The sequence below is a fragment of the Zymoseptoria tritici genome, chromosome 17 (assembly GCF_000219625.1).
Source record: "Zymoseptoria tritici IPO323 chromosome 17, whole genome shotgun sequence".
Classification (NCBI taxonomy): Eukaryota; Fungi; Ascomycota; class Dothideomycetes; order Mycosphaerellales; family Mycosphaerellaceae; genus Zymoseptoria; species Zymoseptoria tritici.
Window position 1 is genome coordinate 251,509 of NC_018202.1, and position 17,493 is coordinate 269,001.

The 17,493-nt window shown below is 55.1% G+C and overlaps 4 protein-coding genes across 4 annotated transcripts; 2 read left to right on the forward strand and 2 right to left on the reverse strand.

Moving 5' to 3' along the window:
* Window positions 1-835: 835 nt before the first annotated feature.
* MYCGRDRAFT_97812 (uncharacterized protein) lies at window positions 836-2,432 on the reverse strand (the record flags this gene model as incomplete). The annotated part of the gene is made up of 4 exons (XM_003847148.1): window positions 836-1,149; window positions 1,593-1,641; window positions 1,700-2,107; window positions 2,262-2,432. The coding sequence occupies 4 exons, from the start codon at window positions 2,430-2,432 to the stop codon at window positions 836-838; spliced, it is 942 nt and encodes a 313-aa protein (XP_003847196.1).
* Window positions 2,433-5,315: 2,883 nt separating this feature from the next.
* On the reverse strand, window positions 5,316-6,247 carry MYCGRDRAFT_97813 (uncharacterized protein; the record flags this gene model as incomplete). Its single annotated transcript, XM_003847147.1, has 2 exons — window positions 5,316-6,016; window positions 6,076-6,247. The coding sequence occupies 2 exons, from the start codon at window positions 6,245-6,247 to the stop codon at window positions 5,316-5,318; spliced, it is 873 nt and encodes a 290-aa protein (XP_003847195.1).
* A 2,993-nt stretch (window positions 6,248-9,240) lies between these two features.
* Window positions 9,241-9,853, forward strand: MYCGRDRAFT_106639 (uncharacterized protein; the record flags this gene model as incomplete). The annotated part of the gene is made up of 1 exon (XM_003847106.1): window positions 9,241-9,853. One exon carries the CDS (start codon window positions 9,279-9,281, stop codon window positions 9,630-9,632), a length of 354 nt encoding a protein of 117 aa, XP_003847154.1.
* Window positions 9,854-16,526: 6,673 nt separating this feature from the next.
* Window positions 16,527-17,067, forward strand: MYCGRDRAFT_97815 (uncharacterized protein; the record flags this gene model as incomplete). Its single annotated transcript, XM_003847107.1, has 3 exons — window positions 16,527-16,651; window positions 16,762-16,855; window positions 16,960-17,067. The coding sequence occupies 3 exons, from the start codon at window positions 16,527-16,529 to the stop codon at window positions 17,065-17,067; spliced, it is 327 nt and encodes a 108-aa protein (XP_003847155.1).
* Between the last annotated feature and the right edge of the window lie 426 nt (window positions 17,068-17,493).

A 17,493-nucleotide genomic window follows, 5' to 3' on the forward strand; every position in this document is an offset into this window, starting at 1 on the left:
ATATGTAGACCGTGTCTCGCCCTTTTGACCGGAGTAGCGTCATTTTGATTGGCGAGCTGACAGCGGTGCTTACTCGTGAGATGTGAGACTTACATATACGCATAGTGGGCGTAGGGCGCTGCTCAGGCCGAGCCAGTATGAGGTATCTCCCAACCTCTATTACTCTGTCGGACCCACACACAGTGATGGTAGGTGAGATCCTTCTACCACTGGCATCTGTGCATGTGCGGGCTTCAGGCTTCCACTTATCGAAGTGATTGAACAGTGAATTCCGGACAGCGCGCATCCCTGCCAAGTCCAGCTCCGGGTGAGGGCAAAGAGCGAGCAGAGTCTCTGCTGGCTTGCAACGACGTTGGTGTGCAGGCATATTCTACTGCAGGGCAGAGAAGCATAACCTCTCGTGCGTACATGACCGGGCACTGCAGCAGAGATGTTAATTACGAGTCGCCTCATTTGCTGAAAGTCGGCATATCAAGCCTGGCTGGAGCAGAGACGTTGCTTTAGTGAGCTGCAAGTACAGTGTCTGATAATTGCTGGATCACGAATCAGGCGACTGGTGATTTTTGCGGCTGTTACACTGTCTTGGAGGTCGTAGGAGAGTGTGCTAAACAGGCTCCAGCAAGTCGAGATCAGTGCGACGGCTTCGCTCCGCTCGGCTCAAGGTGGCTGACAATTTTGTTAAGAAGCTCGTTGGGAGCACGGAGTAAGTCCTTGTCCATCCTTCCCGCAGGAATGTTGGTCGTGGTTTAAGCTAAGGAGTGAGAGAAGAGAGGGTTCTGATGTTGGGAACCGCGGTGTTTGTAGTGGTGCTTCAAGCTGTATTCAATCTCCGCCGTCAGGCTCTCCAGAAGGTCGGCCGATACGCGACCGCAGCCATGCCGGGGTGGACGTTGAGGTTCTTGTACATGCACAGGTCGTTGTAGAAGATGAAGTCGTTGGGGTCGACACTCGAACGCGATCGTGTACAGATCCATGGCGTGATCGTGAATAGGAACATGTGCGTGTGCGAGGTGGAGTACGGGGAGGTGGAGTCGTCCAGAATGATGGCCGTAATCGAGTCCATGTCCCGGCATGTGGGCATGCACGAGTGGCTGGTGTCGAACGGCACTCCCTTCGCGAAGCCTATCGCCGTTACGAACTTGAACAGCGCTATGATGATGAGGGCGAGCATGGCTCAATCCAAGATCATGCTCAGGTACGCGGACGTGTTGTTGGACCAGTTTTCGACCGTGGCCATGCTCCACAGCCCGGACAAGGCGAGGATCGGGATGAGGTTCTTTCACGCAGACATGATCATGGCTCTGTCCATGATCTCGATCGTGTTGCCGTCCACCCTCTCCCACAAGTCCGGCATGGCGTCTTTAATCAAAACCAGGCCCGGGACCGAGGACATCTTCAAGACCGGCTCGATGTACGTAGACCTGCCGAAGGTGACGATTAGCTCCGAACTCGAGAGCCTCCTCCTGTCCTTCAAGCGCATCGTGAGTCGCTCTGATGATGCTGTTCGTGGCTTTGCCGTTGATCTCGAACTCGCCCGCGAACGAGGTCTTGTCTCTACTCCTGTACTTGCGCCCAGTCACGTTCACATTCACCGTCTCTGATCTTGATGATGGACTTGATCTCGACCGTCTCCACACCGTACTGCACGTGCATGATCCTGCCCCTGAACGCGTACTCATCCGAGCTCGCAATGACGTACCCGGGCACGACCTTGTGCCTGCTCCTGCTGACCTTGACGGTCGCCTCCCCGTTCGACCTCTTGCTCACCCTCGCGTACACGTTCGACTGCGTACCCGTCCAGCGTCACGATCTCCCTCATGTCCAACATCTCGCCTGCAACTTCGAACAAGTCCGTCATAATGTTCTCAAGCGCATCCTCGGGGATGTCCGGCATTACGTCCATAAACATGTCCCCGGCGGTCTTCTTGAGCCTCTGTCTGACCATCATTGCGTCCTGACTTGTAGCTGCAGTCCTGTGCGCCATCGTGTTGATGGTCTGGTTCGCGGATGTGCTCATATCCTGCGCCGCGTTGGAGTTCGCGAAGATGTTGCCGCTCGTAGGCGGGCTCCTGCTCTGGGCGATGCCTGTGCTCCTGTCCATCTGCACCTGCTGGTACAAGTTTTCCTTTATGTTCGTGCCGTGTGGAGCTTTCGAGTGCAAAATAAACGACGTTCTGGATAGTCTGGTCCTTGCCATGCACAAGGCCGGAGAAGTTGACCTCTGCATGCGTTATGCGATGGAAACGCTGCTATGCGGGTACCCGGTCTGATGCGATCGGTAGACAAACGAAGTCCAACATCTGAGATTGGTCCATGGGGCATCGCTCGGCGTCAGGAGTGCCGTTGATCGAGGGTCGGAGATGCTTCGAAAGCTTCAAGTCGACGGTGATCTTAGGATTGATTCTGAGCATAGTACTTGGAGAAAGGACCATGGAGGTCAGAAAGTAGGACGCCCAGCTAAATATGCAAGATCTTAGTCAGTCCATCCATAGTGTTCTTCTTCTCGTTGTTAAAGGTTTCCATACACGAGCTTGAAGTCTTGACTAAGCAGCAATTGCAACCGACCAGCGCTTGCAAAGCTCGAGGCCTAAAACGACGGCAATCAGAGCTTGAGTCCAACGGCGCCCTAAGCATCAGTACAAGGACAATCGACAGTATCGGTACCGATGAGGAAACGACAGGAGAAGATCTGGCTGGCCTGAGTCCCGACAGCCGCGATAGCTCAGACAGCGAGTACGAGCTGGAAAGTATCGACAACAGCTCTGAAGACGGCAGCGCCAACTATGATGAGGAATCAGGCACATCGGAGAACAGCACTCGGCGCGGCTCTGTCGAGTACCATTCGAATAGACTTGCCGTTGGGAAGGACGTTGATGTTGCTAAGCTCGAGGACCAAGAGAACTCCAGCGTAAGCGCCGAATCTAGCGATGGAATAATCAGCTATGTTCAAGTGAACGAGGACGCAATAGGACGCAATAGATACCCTTCGCGAAGCTAGAGACTCTACAGCTTATCCAGGTGTGAACACCATCAAGAGGAAGCGTGATGCAAAGTCCTGCGACGAAGAAGAGCATGCGATCACTACCGGCTGCGAATCAGACGGACAGCGAGCCAGTCATCTGTATAGTACATTATCTCCAACACGGGAAAGAGCGTCTCGCAGGGAATTTCGAGGTCGAGGAAGACGTCGATCCTTCAGCTTTTGCCAAGTCCATCGTTGTCGCTGATTCTGGCAGCGCACTGCTCGAGCAGAAGGAGGAGAATCTGGACTGGCAAGGTGGATATCGCGGATTGTAGACGCTTGCCCAATTCGCGGAATTTCTCGCCGACTGCTTCCCATGGCACACGCTGGTGGCCGTTGAGGGCGGGAGACTGGTTGGCATACAAGCCACAAGTCCAGAGAGAAGTAGTCGAGTTGCCGAGGTTCCGCCTTTAGTCTACGCATTGCAGTCATGCAGCAGGCCTTTGACGATCCAGTGACGGCCTGTTTGTTAGAGCACTCGTGGGTAGCCAGTAACGCCCACGCCACCGTCGTCCCCACGGAAAGGTGATGTGATTCTGTTCTTCTGTACATTTCCGTCTCTCCAGCTCTCTTCTCGTGCAAGTCCAGGACATCGTCCGGGCTTGCGTGCTCAAAATATTCAAGCCGTTGCGCTTGCTGCAGCACTGCCGTTACTGCTGCTGCCCGCTGGCATACGTCCTTCCCAGAATGACTGACTCTGCAGGGTCTGGCGGCGTCAATCCCCTCCTCTCCTCCATTCATCATGTCTGCCAAACCATGGCTGCCACGGGACAGAGAGGACGACGACGACGACGAAGATGCTGAGACACAGGAGAGAATTCCACCCCCTCCCCGCACGGCCGGCGTCATCTTCCAATCGACGCAAGTGCTAGTATCCCGTGCTCCTGTCCAGGGTATATTCCATTTCTTCATTGCGTAGTTGCCCCAACTCCGCTGCCAGCATTTGGTCCTTCTTTTGCAGCAACTCTTTTACGGCGTTCAAGTCCAAGAAGCCGGAGAGTTCGGCAAGGTCCTCATCGGAGACGTACTCCCGGCGCGATCGGCGACTTGAGAGGAGTGCAGCTTCGCGGCTCGAGAGTTGGTTCACAAGGCCCTGGATCTCGTGGCACTGGTCGCGGACAAGCTGGGAGAGGTCACAGAGGCGCAGATATGCCGAGATGCTTCGGCGTGGCGGTCGAGGTCGTGCGCGGATGGCGATGAAGTTGTGATCATAGTGTCCAGATCGTCGGAGAAGAGAGATAGGTTTGTGGCCGCGGTGGCCAGATCGGCGGCGGAAGGTGGATGCGGCCAGCCAAGGGCGGGCTGCAATGCGGTCAGCTTGGACAGTCAAACGGGCACGACAATGCTTTGCAGGGTGCCGTGAAGTCGGTGGAAACGCCTAGTTGATGAATGACTTTCTCTCCCTCTCCTCCATCTCTTCTATCGCCGCTGACAGTGCCCTCTCCCGTCACCTCCAGCACACGCAAAGACAACGTACCAAAGGTAGCTCAGCACCCGGTGCGGAACAGTCTCATCGTGGGTACTGTCTCACATCTCTCCCAGCTCCTAACCGACCTCTATGCTTCCGCAGAAAACTACCAGCCCTCCGACCAACCCTCCGATCAACCCTCCGATCAACCCTCCTCTCGCCAAGCCCACGCGCGAAGCGAGGGATGCTAGAACGCTGGCGGGGTATGCGTTGGTGCTCGGGGTGGTGGCGAAGGGTTGGCGTGGTGGTGCGGTTGGGGACATATTGTAGTGTGGCGGGTGGTATGGAGGATGATAGGAAGTTGTCAGCTTCTCGTGATGAGGTGCTCTCGATATCAGGCATCAAATCAGGCACACATTGCCCCAAAGGTATAAGGAGAGTAAGGTAACTTATAGCCGACATCGCTTCGTGTCCGCCAGAGGCGATCAGACCTATGGCGCGCAATGGTGGGAGGAGGTAGAGGAGATGTGTGCATAGGAGGACAAGGCATGGCAGTTGAAGTCTCGCGAAGGAAGAACAGGCGAAAGAAAGTAAAGGTTGGCTTGGAGTTGATGAGATGCGGAATTGGGTCGACGACCTACAAACCATATGGCTTGATAGCGTACTGAAGTTATGATCCCTGCTTGTTCCACGATCATAGCCCGACGATACCAGCAAGACATTGAGCAACGTTCTCGCGTTCCGACTTCTTCCTCCTCGTCGACGTCGTTGCTTGTATCGGGCTTCCTCTCTCATTGCCCATAACCACCCATGTCTCGAAGTTCTGCCGGCTGTGTCCCTTCCAGTGACTCCGACAAGAGTTCGTACTCACAGCGCTCAAGGCGGTCACATGTTGAGCTCAACCCAGTCGTCGCCCGACTCGCTCTTCCTGCCAGTGTATGCGTCGTCCTTTCCATGCTCTTGAGAGTCGTCTCCCATCTCTGTGGCGGCTCTGTCTGTGAGTTCCTTGAGATGAGCGACGGTAATGTGGTGCAGTAACTTGCGATCGGATGCAAATGTCATCGAGCAACAGGTGCGAGTAGCGTTCGCGGGACTGGAAATGGCAGCTGTGGCGTAGTCGATGAGGTATGTGCAAGTCGTCGCCGCAGTATGACATGTTCGGAGCGCGGCAGCTTTGAGGGCCACGACTCCGACGTTACAGATTGTGATTGCGTCTGCCGATATGTGCTTGATGTAGGTGATGCAGTGAGTCCAGATTGGCGCCGCAATATGAACGATGCAGGTGATGCATGGAGTCCAGATTGGTGATAGTTTGTTGTGCGCTCGAAGGATGGCAGTCTTCCCAGTGACATGAACAGTGCTGAAGAAGGTCGTTGTGGAAGCGACGATGTAGGAGATGAAAGCGACGAGGTGAGGCCAGGTCGTCGCCACGCTGCTACGAGCTCGGAGAGCGGCAGCTTTGCAGGTGATGAGTCCGGCGCAGAAAGACAGCTTTGCCGAAGCGATGAGGCGGAAGACGAAGTCGAAGGCGGCATGAAGTCGAGATTGGACCAATGTGGACAGGATGCGAAGGCGTACCACGATCGCTACAGGTGTCAGCTGTTGACCGGAGATGCGGAGTGAAGAGGCGGGCCGTGATGCTTACTCGGGCGTATAACAGCGTCAGTCAGGCCAATGGCGAGTGTGAGAAGCGCCAGGACCAGGAGGGAGATGACAAGCGCCAGGAGATTTTCGTGGGTTGGCGGTGCTGCCGGACACGCAGCAGGCGGCGGCATGCGCGCGAGGCAGAACCTCTGAACGAGGCCGATGGACTGCATGGTTGTGTTTGTGACTCGAATGGCAATGTTCAAGAGATGAGCAGAACGGAATGTGGTTGATGAGAAGAGTTGAAAGAGTTGAAAGAGTGAGAGAGAGAGGAAGAGAGAGCAGAAGTGATGACCAACGCAAACGCAAGACGGGAAAGCACGCTAGACCCGACTGGCGGCTACAGAGGCTACGAGGCGCGTGACGGAGCAGACTGGACACCTGACTGGACTCACATAGAAGCATGCATGGAAGTGAAATCAAGGGCGCTCACGTCTTCGCAAAGGAGAAGCGAGCAGACTGCTTCTTCGAATCGCTCGCAACGGCTTGGGGACTCCATTGCCACGGCTGCCCGAACCTTTCACGTACGTGTAAGCCATCTCTCACCTCAATGAGTGAACTTTGGCACGGTCATTTCTGAGTCCTTCGATCCATCTTCTTCCTCCTCCAATCACAGAGAAAAGCCAACTGATCGGCCGATCTCGTCTCCCACAAACGCTGCAGCTTTTGATATGGCAGGTTCAAAGCAACGCCAACTCCGCGCTGGCTGTAGCACACCTCCACCGCCAGTGCCGACGCGCTCTCGCGAGAGAAGTTTCCATTTGGTGTAGCTTGTTGTCTCCTGACTGCTGCTCAACGGTGGTGATGCTTCGTGGTCCCGGCAAGCTGTTCTCCTGGCATCATAAGACGGTCTTATTCTCGAACGATACACGCGAGAGCCGTAATAGCCGCGACTGCTGCTTTTAGTTCCCGAAGAGTCGTGCGATATGGTCGGCATGGGCAAGGCGTGGCGCTCGAGATTGGGGAACTGGGTCGTAGCCGAATTTGGCGTCGTAGGAGGCGGCGAGGGCGAGAGCTTAACGTGTCATCGAGAGAGCACAGCGACTGTAGCCTCGGGCTTTGGCTTCGGAATCGCACGTGCGCGAAACTTCTCCACTGGTACTGGTGCAGATTGCTTCGTCTTGACGCAAATTCAAGTGTGATGAGGTTCTCGGCTACAGACTCCAGACCACTCTGGCCGGCCTTCGCCTGATCCTGCAGCTCAGCCAGCATCGTTCGCGCCTTATCAGTCTGAGCATCATCCACCTTCTTGTGCAGCTGCTTCCTCCGCCACAGACTCGAGACCACTCTGGCCGGCCTTCGCCTAATCCTTCAGCTCAGCCAGCATCGTCCACGCATTATCAGTCTGAGCATCATGCATCTTTTTGTCCGACCTCTGTAACGCAGCCACGAACTCCTCCAGGATACCCTCGACAAATTCGATGCTCTTGAAGCGTGCGCTTCCACTTCTCCTAGTTCTGCCGGTCCCGATCTTGCGAGATGCGTACACTGGAGTCGGCGGGTGTAAGGGAGAAGATGCAGTATCCGGTGGACGTAGGAGCAAGGCTTCCGGGTGGAATCGCTCGAGGTGGGAGAGGACGCGAAGAGGGCGAGTCGAGTAGCGGTGACGGTGACGGCGGTTTGGGTGATGGAGAAGGTCAGGGCATTCTGATGTTGAGGCCTCGGTCCTGGCGCTGAGTAATCGAGCGCACCACCTCAGCAATCTCGAGCGTCGCAGAGACTCAGGATCCGTGATTCGTACGGCGAGGCTGGAGATGGATATTCACAGAAATAGAGTCATCGCCGTGGAAGGTGAGGTGAGCAGAAGGTACGGCAGGACTGTGAGCAAATCATCAGCATAAGGTACGTGAAAGTCGACTTGCTTCTCCGCCATCGGTCTTCTCCACTGACCAGCCGTCCACCCACGACTTCTGGCACCATGAACCTCACCCCCGTCCGACGTCGCATATGCACAAACCCCTCAGAGACCTGCACTGCAGACGTCAGTCACTCATGCTTGTGTCGTGGTGCATAGACGAGTCTCCGCCGGCGACACCACACCCGTCTGTGCTATTGGCAGAAAGGCTTCTGGCCGTTCTGAACCTGCAGCATCCCCTTGCAGCCCAACTCAGCGAATTGAACATGTACCCGAAAATGGCGGCAAAGGCGCGTTGCGCGTCTCGTTTCGTCGGCTGGTAGCACACCTCCCGGTTGTCGAGGAACACAGGACCTGCAGGAAGCGCATGTTACTCGAAGACAGGTCACATTTGCTGTGACTCCACCGAACAAACACGACTGTATGCACGCTCTGGGCTACCGGCTGCAAGGAGGAAATTGGCGCACCGCGAAGTTTGTCATTTTCTTAGATATGTCAACTTCCGGTTCCTCGCGTGTGACAACTGGGCGCACGATGTGCCGGGTTCCGAGAATGTTCGGACTTTGGCGTCCGCCCATCGCGGCATCGCCATTGCATCTGCAGGACGCTGTGCGACTCTCACAGTACCAGACTCCATGATGGTGGTCCGGCACGTTGGGGTGACTGCTGGCGCATGTTCCCTCAAAGTTGGAGTGACTGCTGGCGCATGTTCCCTCAAAGTCTCTTGCTCCGCGACAGCACCATCACGGCCGAACGACCACTGTGCAGTCAGGATGGATACGACTATGGAGAATTACCTGCCGCCGGGTGCACAGTCCTTGACACAAGATACCACCCACACTCTGGATCAGAACATCCGTCACATCAACCCAGGAAACATACCATTTTCTGGACATGCTATGCCCCAAGCTCTTCCACCGTCCGCCTTCCAACTGCAGACCCACTCCCAGAGCGCAGACTTCCCATTCAGCGTCGGGAAACCTTACGGGTCTGATACACCAGATGTGTTCATCACACCCGATACCTCTGGTAACCTCGAGGAACACTCCATGCCCGGACTGGTTGGAGAAAATCGCGCGCAGGATCCGAATTGGAACAGCCGATCCATGAACTCCTCTGGAAACATGCCGATTCGAGCGCCAATCCGTGTCAAGACAGCGAAGGCTTATCGTTTCCAAGCTGCGGGCGGGCTACGAGACATGGTCTCGATCCCCCAGTTCTGCAGTATGACAGCCGCGAATGGTTGGAGATGCTTGATATGCGCCAAGCACGTATGTCCGACGGAAATGTACAGACATCTCGTCCAAGAGCACACCCTTGAGGAAGAGCAAAGCCCACGGCTGACCTTAATGCCGCCGGACGACTTCTATGCGATCGTCTCCGCTGAGCCCAACCCACCGCACACTTTGACGCTTTGGCAGAAGGACCTCCCATCGCAAACAGCAATACTCCGAACCGACCTACTGCAGCTGTGCACGTATTGCAGGGTAGAGATGGACTCCCCTATGGAGGGAGCACTCCACTGCTACGCTCATGGAAATCTTCATGTCTCCTCATGCTTCCAACACTGGCCTCGAGAGCTGCCTTGCATTTGGAAAGAGCCCCGAACAGGCAGGTTTTTGAGCTCCACGGTTCCCGATGGTGGTCACGTCGCAGGTAGTCACGTCGCAGCTGACAGGACTCAACAACCGCCACATACTTAGTGGCGATAGTGCTGAACAGCGCCCAACGCTTCTCCGTTCTCCGACGCCGCCAACGGTGAAGCATACGCCACGACCGTTCAACCTTGTCACGCGGAAAGTTGGCGCTGGTGGCAAAGATGAAGACCACTGCGGCGGTAGTGCAAGATTCCTCTCGTCACCGTCTTCTGCGACCGGTGCGGATACGGCGACGGCGATGAAGCCAGTGTTCTCGGGAATCCCCGCGTAGAGGTATATAGCAGTGCGAGGCTTGTGGCAGACTGGTCGATGCACTCGCGGAAGCGGGTATGGTGGGCAGTTGGCCATTTCGGGCTCGGATGGGCAGTGAGGTTGTGCGGTGCAGACCTGTTGCGGCGCGGAAAAGGGACATCTATGTGATATTAGTGTTGATCGACACGGGTAGGGAGAGAAACAATGTACGAATCGCTCGCCCACAAGATGTCTTGATACAACAGGACTTCTCGCCTCTCTCCCACATTCAATTGTAAATCGGCATCCTTCAACTTCTCCATCACCTACTCACTCAACGTCTGTTCACGGCGTGGAATCTCCGACATGCGATCGTGGAGTGGTTGCTCGCTGAAGTTGTGGTGGATCACGCCAAGGACGGTTTGTGGCCTGAGGCCTCAGTAAATGTGGTATACTTCTCATACAAAGTATCCCACATTTTATAAACTCGTACACACAGTAGTTGATCTTAGTGCCAGTCTCTTCGGTAGGTAATCCAGATATGTTACATAACAAAAAAACCTGGAATACGGGCGGGGGTGTTGAGTATTAAGGAAATGTGGTACACTTGGAAGAGGTCAGAATGTGGCCTGAGGCCTCCACAAAATGTGGTACACTTCTCATACAAAGTATACCACATTTCACCAGATGGAACAATCAGGAGTTGACCTCGGAATACCAAATCAAGCCTCAGTTAAAGGTGGGTTCCATAGAGGAAAAATAATGGAACACGGGCTGGGGACTGAGTATTGCCAAAATCTGGTATACAACTCTGTGTGGCCTGAGGCACCCATGACATCTGGTCGCATGGAGCTGAAGACGTACCAGATTCCACGAAACCGCAAAGCTGTATGGACCTCCTCCTACGCCGGCGTCGTCTCAATTACCAACGTTCCCAGCACTCGCCACAGCACCACTCGCGGCGGATATCGTATCCGATGCTATGCTTGCCCGCGGCACGGCGGGGCTTGGCCTTCCACCACCCTCTACCACATCCACGCGGTCGCTCAGATCTCAGTCGGCGCCCATCGTGTCCCACACAGTCGATACCGCCGCGACGGCCTGCAGCCTCATTCTCGATCCGAAGGATGACAACGTTATCGATCAGCTCTACACCACGATTCGACTGCTACGTCCGGAAAACAATGGCGAGAATCTGTGTCGCTCCGTGGACGAGATTGTCTCGAAACTCTCCAGTCAATTGCCAGCCAAGGTGCTCGATGCGTACAACGACATCGTCATCTACGGAATGGATCACTCCACGAAACAGAAGGCCCTCAAACCGAAGAACACCATCGCCCAGATGAAGTTCTTCTCGGAGAGTTCAAAGTCAAAGACCACATGCGCCTGGGATCGGAAACTCCTCCCTCTGCGCCTTTCCATGTTATTTGGTCAGAAGGCGCGCTCGAGCAGATCCTTGGAGTTCTTGAAAGAACTGTCGACTTCCAACCTGTGCAGTCTCGATGAGTTTTGGAGACTTGTGGTTCGGCGACGCGGTGGCTCCACGATAGACTGGAAGCCGAGGGAATTTGCAGAAGGCCTCGCAAGTCTGAAGGAGAAAAAGCAGAGGCAGCAAGATCTGGATCATAAAGACGAGGACGACCACAGAGATCGTGAGCAGCGCGAGGGTGGCAGCGATAGGGACAACAGTCTTGGACCACCCTTGGAGCAGGGTCGTCAAGGGCAAGATGCAGATCACACAGACGAAGAGGACCACAGCGAAGGTGAGGAGCGTGAGGGTGGCAGCGAAAGTGACATTAGTCTCGGACAATTCATTGAGCAGGACGAAGAGGACCACAGAGGTGGCGAGGAGCGCGAGGGTGGCAGCGAAAGTGACATCAGTGTTGTACCATCCATCGAGCAGGGTCGTGGCGGGCAAGATGCAATCATGGTGGATCAGCATGATTTTGTTGATGATGAAGTAGGAAGCCTTTCCTTCGAATACCACACTTTATCCGGGATTGCAGATCGCACGGAGTCCACAGGAGAATCGCCGGCTTTCCGCATACAAAGCCCATCGTGGCACGGCTCAGAACTGGCTTACGGAACGCCAGAAGCAAGTTCTGGTGGCACCACGGCAACGGGCTGCCAGTGGGATTGCCTCCTCCAACTCACTCAAACTACTAATGCTTAGGAACCTGATACTGATCGAGCGGGTGGGAACCATTCGAAGCGCGCATACGAAAGGTGCTCACATCGCAGTACGGCCGAGCACTCTCCGATGAAACGTCTCCGTGTCACTGTATCCGGCCCGAGCGACATGCCCGACGAGATTACCAACGCCACCGTCGCCAAATGGCTTGCCGTCGACACGTGTTTGGACCAAAGCATCTCAGCAGAGGACGATGGCTTACTTCCAGGACGCTGGCTCTCGATGACGGCTGTCGCTTCATGTATCCGACGCCTGAAGTCCGACCGCGAGCAATGCGTGGTATTTGAGGAAGGCATGCAGGAGTTGACCAAAGGCCCCAAAAGAGTCCTCACATTTCCGCCCATGGTTCTGTTCTTCATTTTCTACAAGGCCAATCACTTCAGGTTGGGCGTCCTGGACGGCGTGACGGGCGACTACTTTGCTTTCGATCCAATGTCTCCTATCGCATCGAGGGAGCTGGCTTCCCAAATTCTCGAGTATGGGGAAGCAATCTCTGCAGCGCAGAGGGCCAACAACTCAGAATGGATGGGAGAATCCGAGCCTGACGAATGGCCGTTGGAGTGGGAGGAAACCCGACCTCCGAGAAACCTTCAACAGCAGAACTTCCATGACTGCGGCTTGCTTGTTGCCCTCGAGGCAATATTGTATTCCTATCGAGATGCGCTCAAGACCGCAAATCACATCAGGGGTGATGCAGTGATCCCAGAAGTTTGGCGAATGAGCTTCGCCTTTTTTCTCCGAGGAAGGGATGCAGATGGTGCTGAGATATCCCCGGCCTGGATGGAGAAACGACTCTGCGCACGCCTGGGACGCGGACCAGCGCGAGAGCAGGCACTTCACTGCCTCGTCAGCGAGATAGGGATTGCTCGAGATCTGTTCTGGATTTTACGACTCGACGGAGCGGCGGAAAAATCCGTCTACAATTGCATCTCTACCGGCGAGCAACATCTCAGTGCATTGCAGCAGTTGCCTGGGAAAACATTCGAATCGCAGATCGAGGCGCAGCGAGTAAAGCTCCAATCGGTGCGGGAGTACGCCGAGGAGCAGGCACGATTGAAGGCGGTCACTCAGAAGCTGACCCAGGCTGTTGAAGAGCTGATCGTCATGGCGAGCGGGGTTGGTCGTGTGGAACAGGGCATGGAGGTCATGGACGAAGACGGCCGTGATGCGAGTTTTGGTCCCGCGCAAGCGCACTCACTCACTCTCCCTCAAGCGGACTCTCTCCCTCAAGCGGATTCCATCCCGCCGTATGGGAAGCTACGAGTAACGGATGAGAAACACCGAGGACCTCCAGAGACTGCTAGGCGAGCAGACCAAGCCTTGGCTGACAATGATTCGAACGCTCAGTGTTCAAATACCATGGGTGATTCTCCCGCGGAGGACGATTTGTCAAGTGATGTCAGATTGAGCCCGCCAACGAGGCTTAGCGCGATCGGCAGCACTTCCACACTTCATCAACCTTCACTGTCAGTCCTTCCACGATCATCAACGCCGTTGCTGGAAATGGCCCGTCTGTTCTTGAATCGAAGCTCGACGGACAATTCGGATGCACCACAATCCGTGCTCGACGAGCTTCCGCATGGCTGGCTATCACCCGTCGCGATCAACAACTTGATTCGGTTCCTCGCCCCTCGCCATGTCTGCGTCGTCGACCACGACATGGTCGATGGAAAGGCTTCGACTTCGACGCTCGCATGGCCAGCACAGCACCACACCATACTCATAGCGCCCATGGTCAAGAACACGCATCTTGCCGTGGCATGTTTCAACATGTTGAAAAACCACATCGAGCTCTACGTTCCCTCCCGGCATGCCCAAACTTACTCCGACATCAGTCGTGAATTGCATGCGTTCTGTCGCGAGTTCCTGTGCCCCAAAGGCGCTGGAAACCAGTGGAACATCACCGGTACGCCTGCAACTGGCCTCGGGCAGAACGACAACAAGGACCATGGTGTGCTTCTCGTTCTCCACGCGATTGGCTATGCAAGTGGGAATGCTCTCTTCGCACAGCAATCCGAACTACACATGCGCACGGTCCGTCAAGTCCTTGCCGTCTGCTGGATCGCGATCAATCGCTCTCACCATCTCGAAATGCCGAGGGCGTTTTCCCAATGGATGTCAATCACCGACAACACCCAGCATCTCGCCGATACGACTTCGGCGGAACGGAAGATCTCGAACATCGCCTGCATCAAACGCGCCGCCGATCTCACGAAATTGTACACCACGGAGCTCAGCTCTTGCCCACTGCGCATTTCCACTTGCCATGCCTTTGTCCGAGTCATGTCCAAGGCCTGCGAAAGTTTCGAGGGCAGCCCGGAATACCGCCTCATACAGGAATATGTCCACGCGCTAGAGAAGACGTTGGAAGCACAGAGGAAGTGTGCTGAGCATGCCATTCCTCAGACCGCCGTCCCGGAGAATGCCATAGAGGGCGTGAAGCTGGGTGTCGTCGAGACGGTCCGTCAACTTGACGAGGCGATGCTAGAGGTGCGGAAGCTTGGTGTCGAGTTTCAAGAGCTGGAGGCGGAGATGATGGAAGGGCTCGCCGCTGGCGGAATTTTGTAAATCCAACTTATCGTGAATATTTATACCAAGAATGTGGTGGATGATTGTGGAAGAACGGCACAGGGAAGGGAAGCTCGTGTACATGATCTGACGTTCCAATATTCGGACAACGTCAAGACGGTCCATGAAGCTACAATCCAGCCGACCTCCTCATCTAATTTCACAGCCGCAAACCTTCAAACGTGGCACTCAAGACTATCCATCCTCATGCGAAGCCGACGTTCTCTTTGAAGAATGCAGGCCCTCAACATTAGCCTCCCAACCCGGTCCGGAACGTTTTGGACCTGAAAAAGGCAACTACCGACTGCGATGGAGAGCATTCCGAAGATGTGTGAAATGCTCAACTCTGATGATGCTGGTCTTCACATTCGATGGACGAGGTTGGTCGTCGCATCGGAAATTGCTGGCGGGGTATGGAGAAGAGCCTGGGACAGCTTGGGGGCGGAGTATTGGACGGTGATGCCAATGCTCCTTACCACCTCAATTGACTACACCCGACGAGCAATCAGGAGCGAAGCGAAGAGTGTCCGAATTACCAGGACCACTGTCCGTGGAAGGGACAGAAGGATGATGCGGATAAAGGTGGCATCGTGCAGCGGGTAGTATGTCAATATCGTCGATACTGTGGAGGGTATGCTGCCACTAGGAGGGGTTGCGTGCTTGTCCGCTCCGGCGGGTGTGACTCCACTGAGACCTACTCGTGTACCCCCATTCCAACTTTTGATCTTCGACATTCTACGGACTATGACGTCGGCTTCACCTTCACCACCCCGGGTCTGGCTCCCGTACACTCCACTCCCAGAACCCAATCTGTCTCCAGCACCTTGCCTATCCTGTCCGTCGCCCACGCGCATCGACAGAGGAGCACCGGCGGACGCAGTATGAACACTTGGTAAAGTTGCAGCAATTGTGGCGTGGAGCGGCCGATTGGCGAGGGAGCAGGCGCAACGAAATCTCCTTGCAACCAACAATTGCACGCTCATGATTGTCCGTCCGTGATGACTGAGATAGGAGCGCAAGCCACCTCATCGAGACAACGGGAACTTAATGGCATTGCGAGGATGTTGGCAAATTCGAGGCGGATACTAGAGGGTGCAACAATCAGACCACCAGTTGGCGGGAAGTGGATACAACGAGGCAAATGACGTCGGTGATTGTTCAGAAGACGAGACATTCGCCCGTGAGCGCCACGGTCAAAAGGACTCTGGCCGATCCGCACAAGGTAGGAGGATTTCTGGTCATTGCGATCCATCTTCGGGCCTCGCAAGCCACGGGATGTGACTGCCGGAAGGCAATGCCATGCCGTGCCAACAAGCAGGGTGCCCAAAGCCGGAATAACAAGCGACAAATCTTTCGAGGTCCTATTGCGGACGCTCGCGGACACAGACACACCTGGTCGCAGTAGAGCTAAAGATAAAGAGCAGGATTTTACGCCGAGGGAAGCAGGTAAGGATACGAGGCGTAAGCCGCGTAGTGTGGAGAAAAGCAGGGATGGTGCCACGCGCTGTGGGGAAAGTCAGGGATGATGCCACGTGTTGTGGAGAAATCCAAGGATGATGCCACGTGTTGTGGGGGAATTCAAGGATGATGCCACGTGCTGTGGAGAAGTTCAAGGATGATGCGCAGGAACAGACTTGCTCCGTCGGACACGGTGAAGGGGACATGAATAACGTGCAGGAAAATATCGGGCAACGCGGTGGTCAGGACATTGAGAAGAGCATAGGTGTCGTGCAGGACAAATGTGGCTGGCCTGGGGATCACGACAGCGAGGAGGACATGAGCACTGTGCAGGAAAAGGAAGGGAGACACTCGTGCTTGCAATCTGCACATTCCGACGAACCTGACGAAAATCAAAGCTCGCTCCAGGCCACGTATCACTCCACAAGCACTCCAAACATGCCTACGATCAGGCGAAGTTGGAGTCGATCATTCTCGTTGAGCTGGACAAGATGTCGAACGTTAGCACACCTCGCAACCACAAGATGAAGAAGAGCACGAACGAGTTCGGGTTTGAGAGGACACCTTCGAATTGGAGCGCTGTGCCCACCCTCGTCGAGTGGGTCAAGATGTTGTTGTCAGTATACAGGCGCCTACACGCTGGCGGAGATCGGCGCAAACGGGCGGAATTCGGCTTTGAACAGGCGCAAGAAGGACAGCCGGAAGGTCTGCTGTCCAAAATACCAGTCTGGCGTACGGCCAAAATCAGAGCGAGCGAGGGGAGAATGGTATTCTGAGGAAACAAGGGTTGGGGAGGAGAAGAAGCAGAATCACATCAATGGTATGTGGATACGTGGAGCGGCTGGACTTGGACTTTGTGTCCGGCTTTTCGCTTCGGATGTAAAAGCCATGGACGACGACTGTGCCAGCACGAACTCCGCGCAGGAAGATGATCCAAGATTCCTCCTTACGGCCGCTGATTCCGATGACGACCTCCCACCCGTCACGGACCTTTTACGCGACCACCCACGGCTCGATGCATTTGAAGGATGATGGATGTAGACGACGGTCGCAGATTCCCACTCGAAGTTGACACAGAGTGAAGTCAGGCAGCGTCGAGTTGAGAAAGTTGAGCTGGAGCAGGCACGAGAGGGCATGTTGATGTGTTCTTGAGCTCGCTTACTGGCGACAGTTCGAGTCACTTCATTTTCCGCTTCGTGGCGGTATTCGGCGCAGCTTACCACTGCAGTACCTGTTCGCATGTATGTTCGGGCACTCACTTGGAAAGTTGAGATGAAAGCATGGCAAATCCTCCCTGGTGTGTGCAACCCAGGTCGGCAAACGTTGCGACCCGTGTCGTGGTGCTTTCTCTCCGTCTGATTGCATTCGTTCAATGGCGGCATCTCGGCATCACATCTCAACCCGCCGACTATCCGGCGATCAACAGAGACTCCTTTCCGCAGCGCTGTTGGCGCGAAA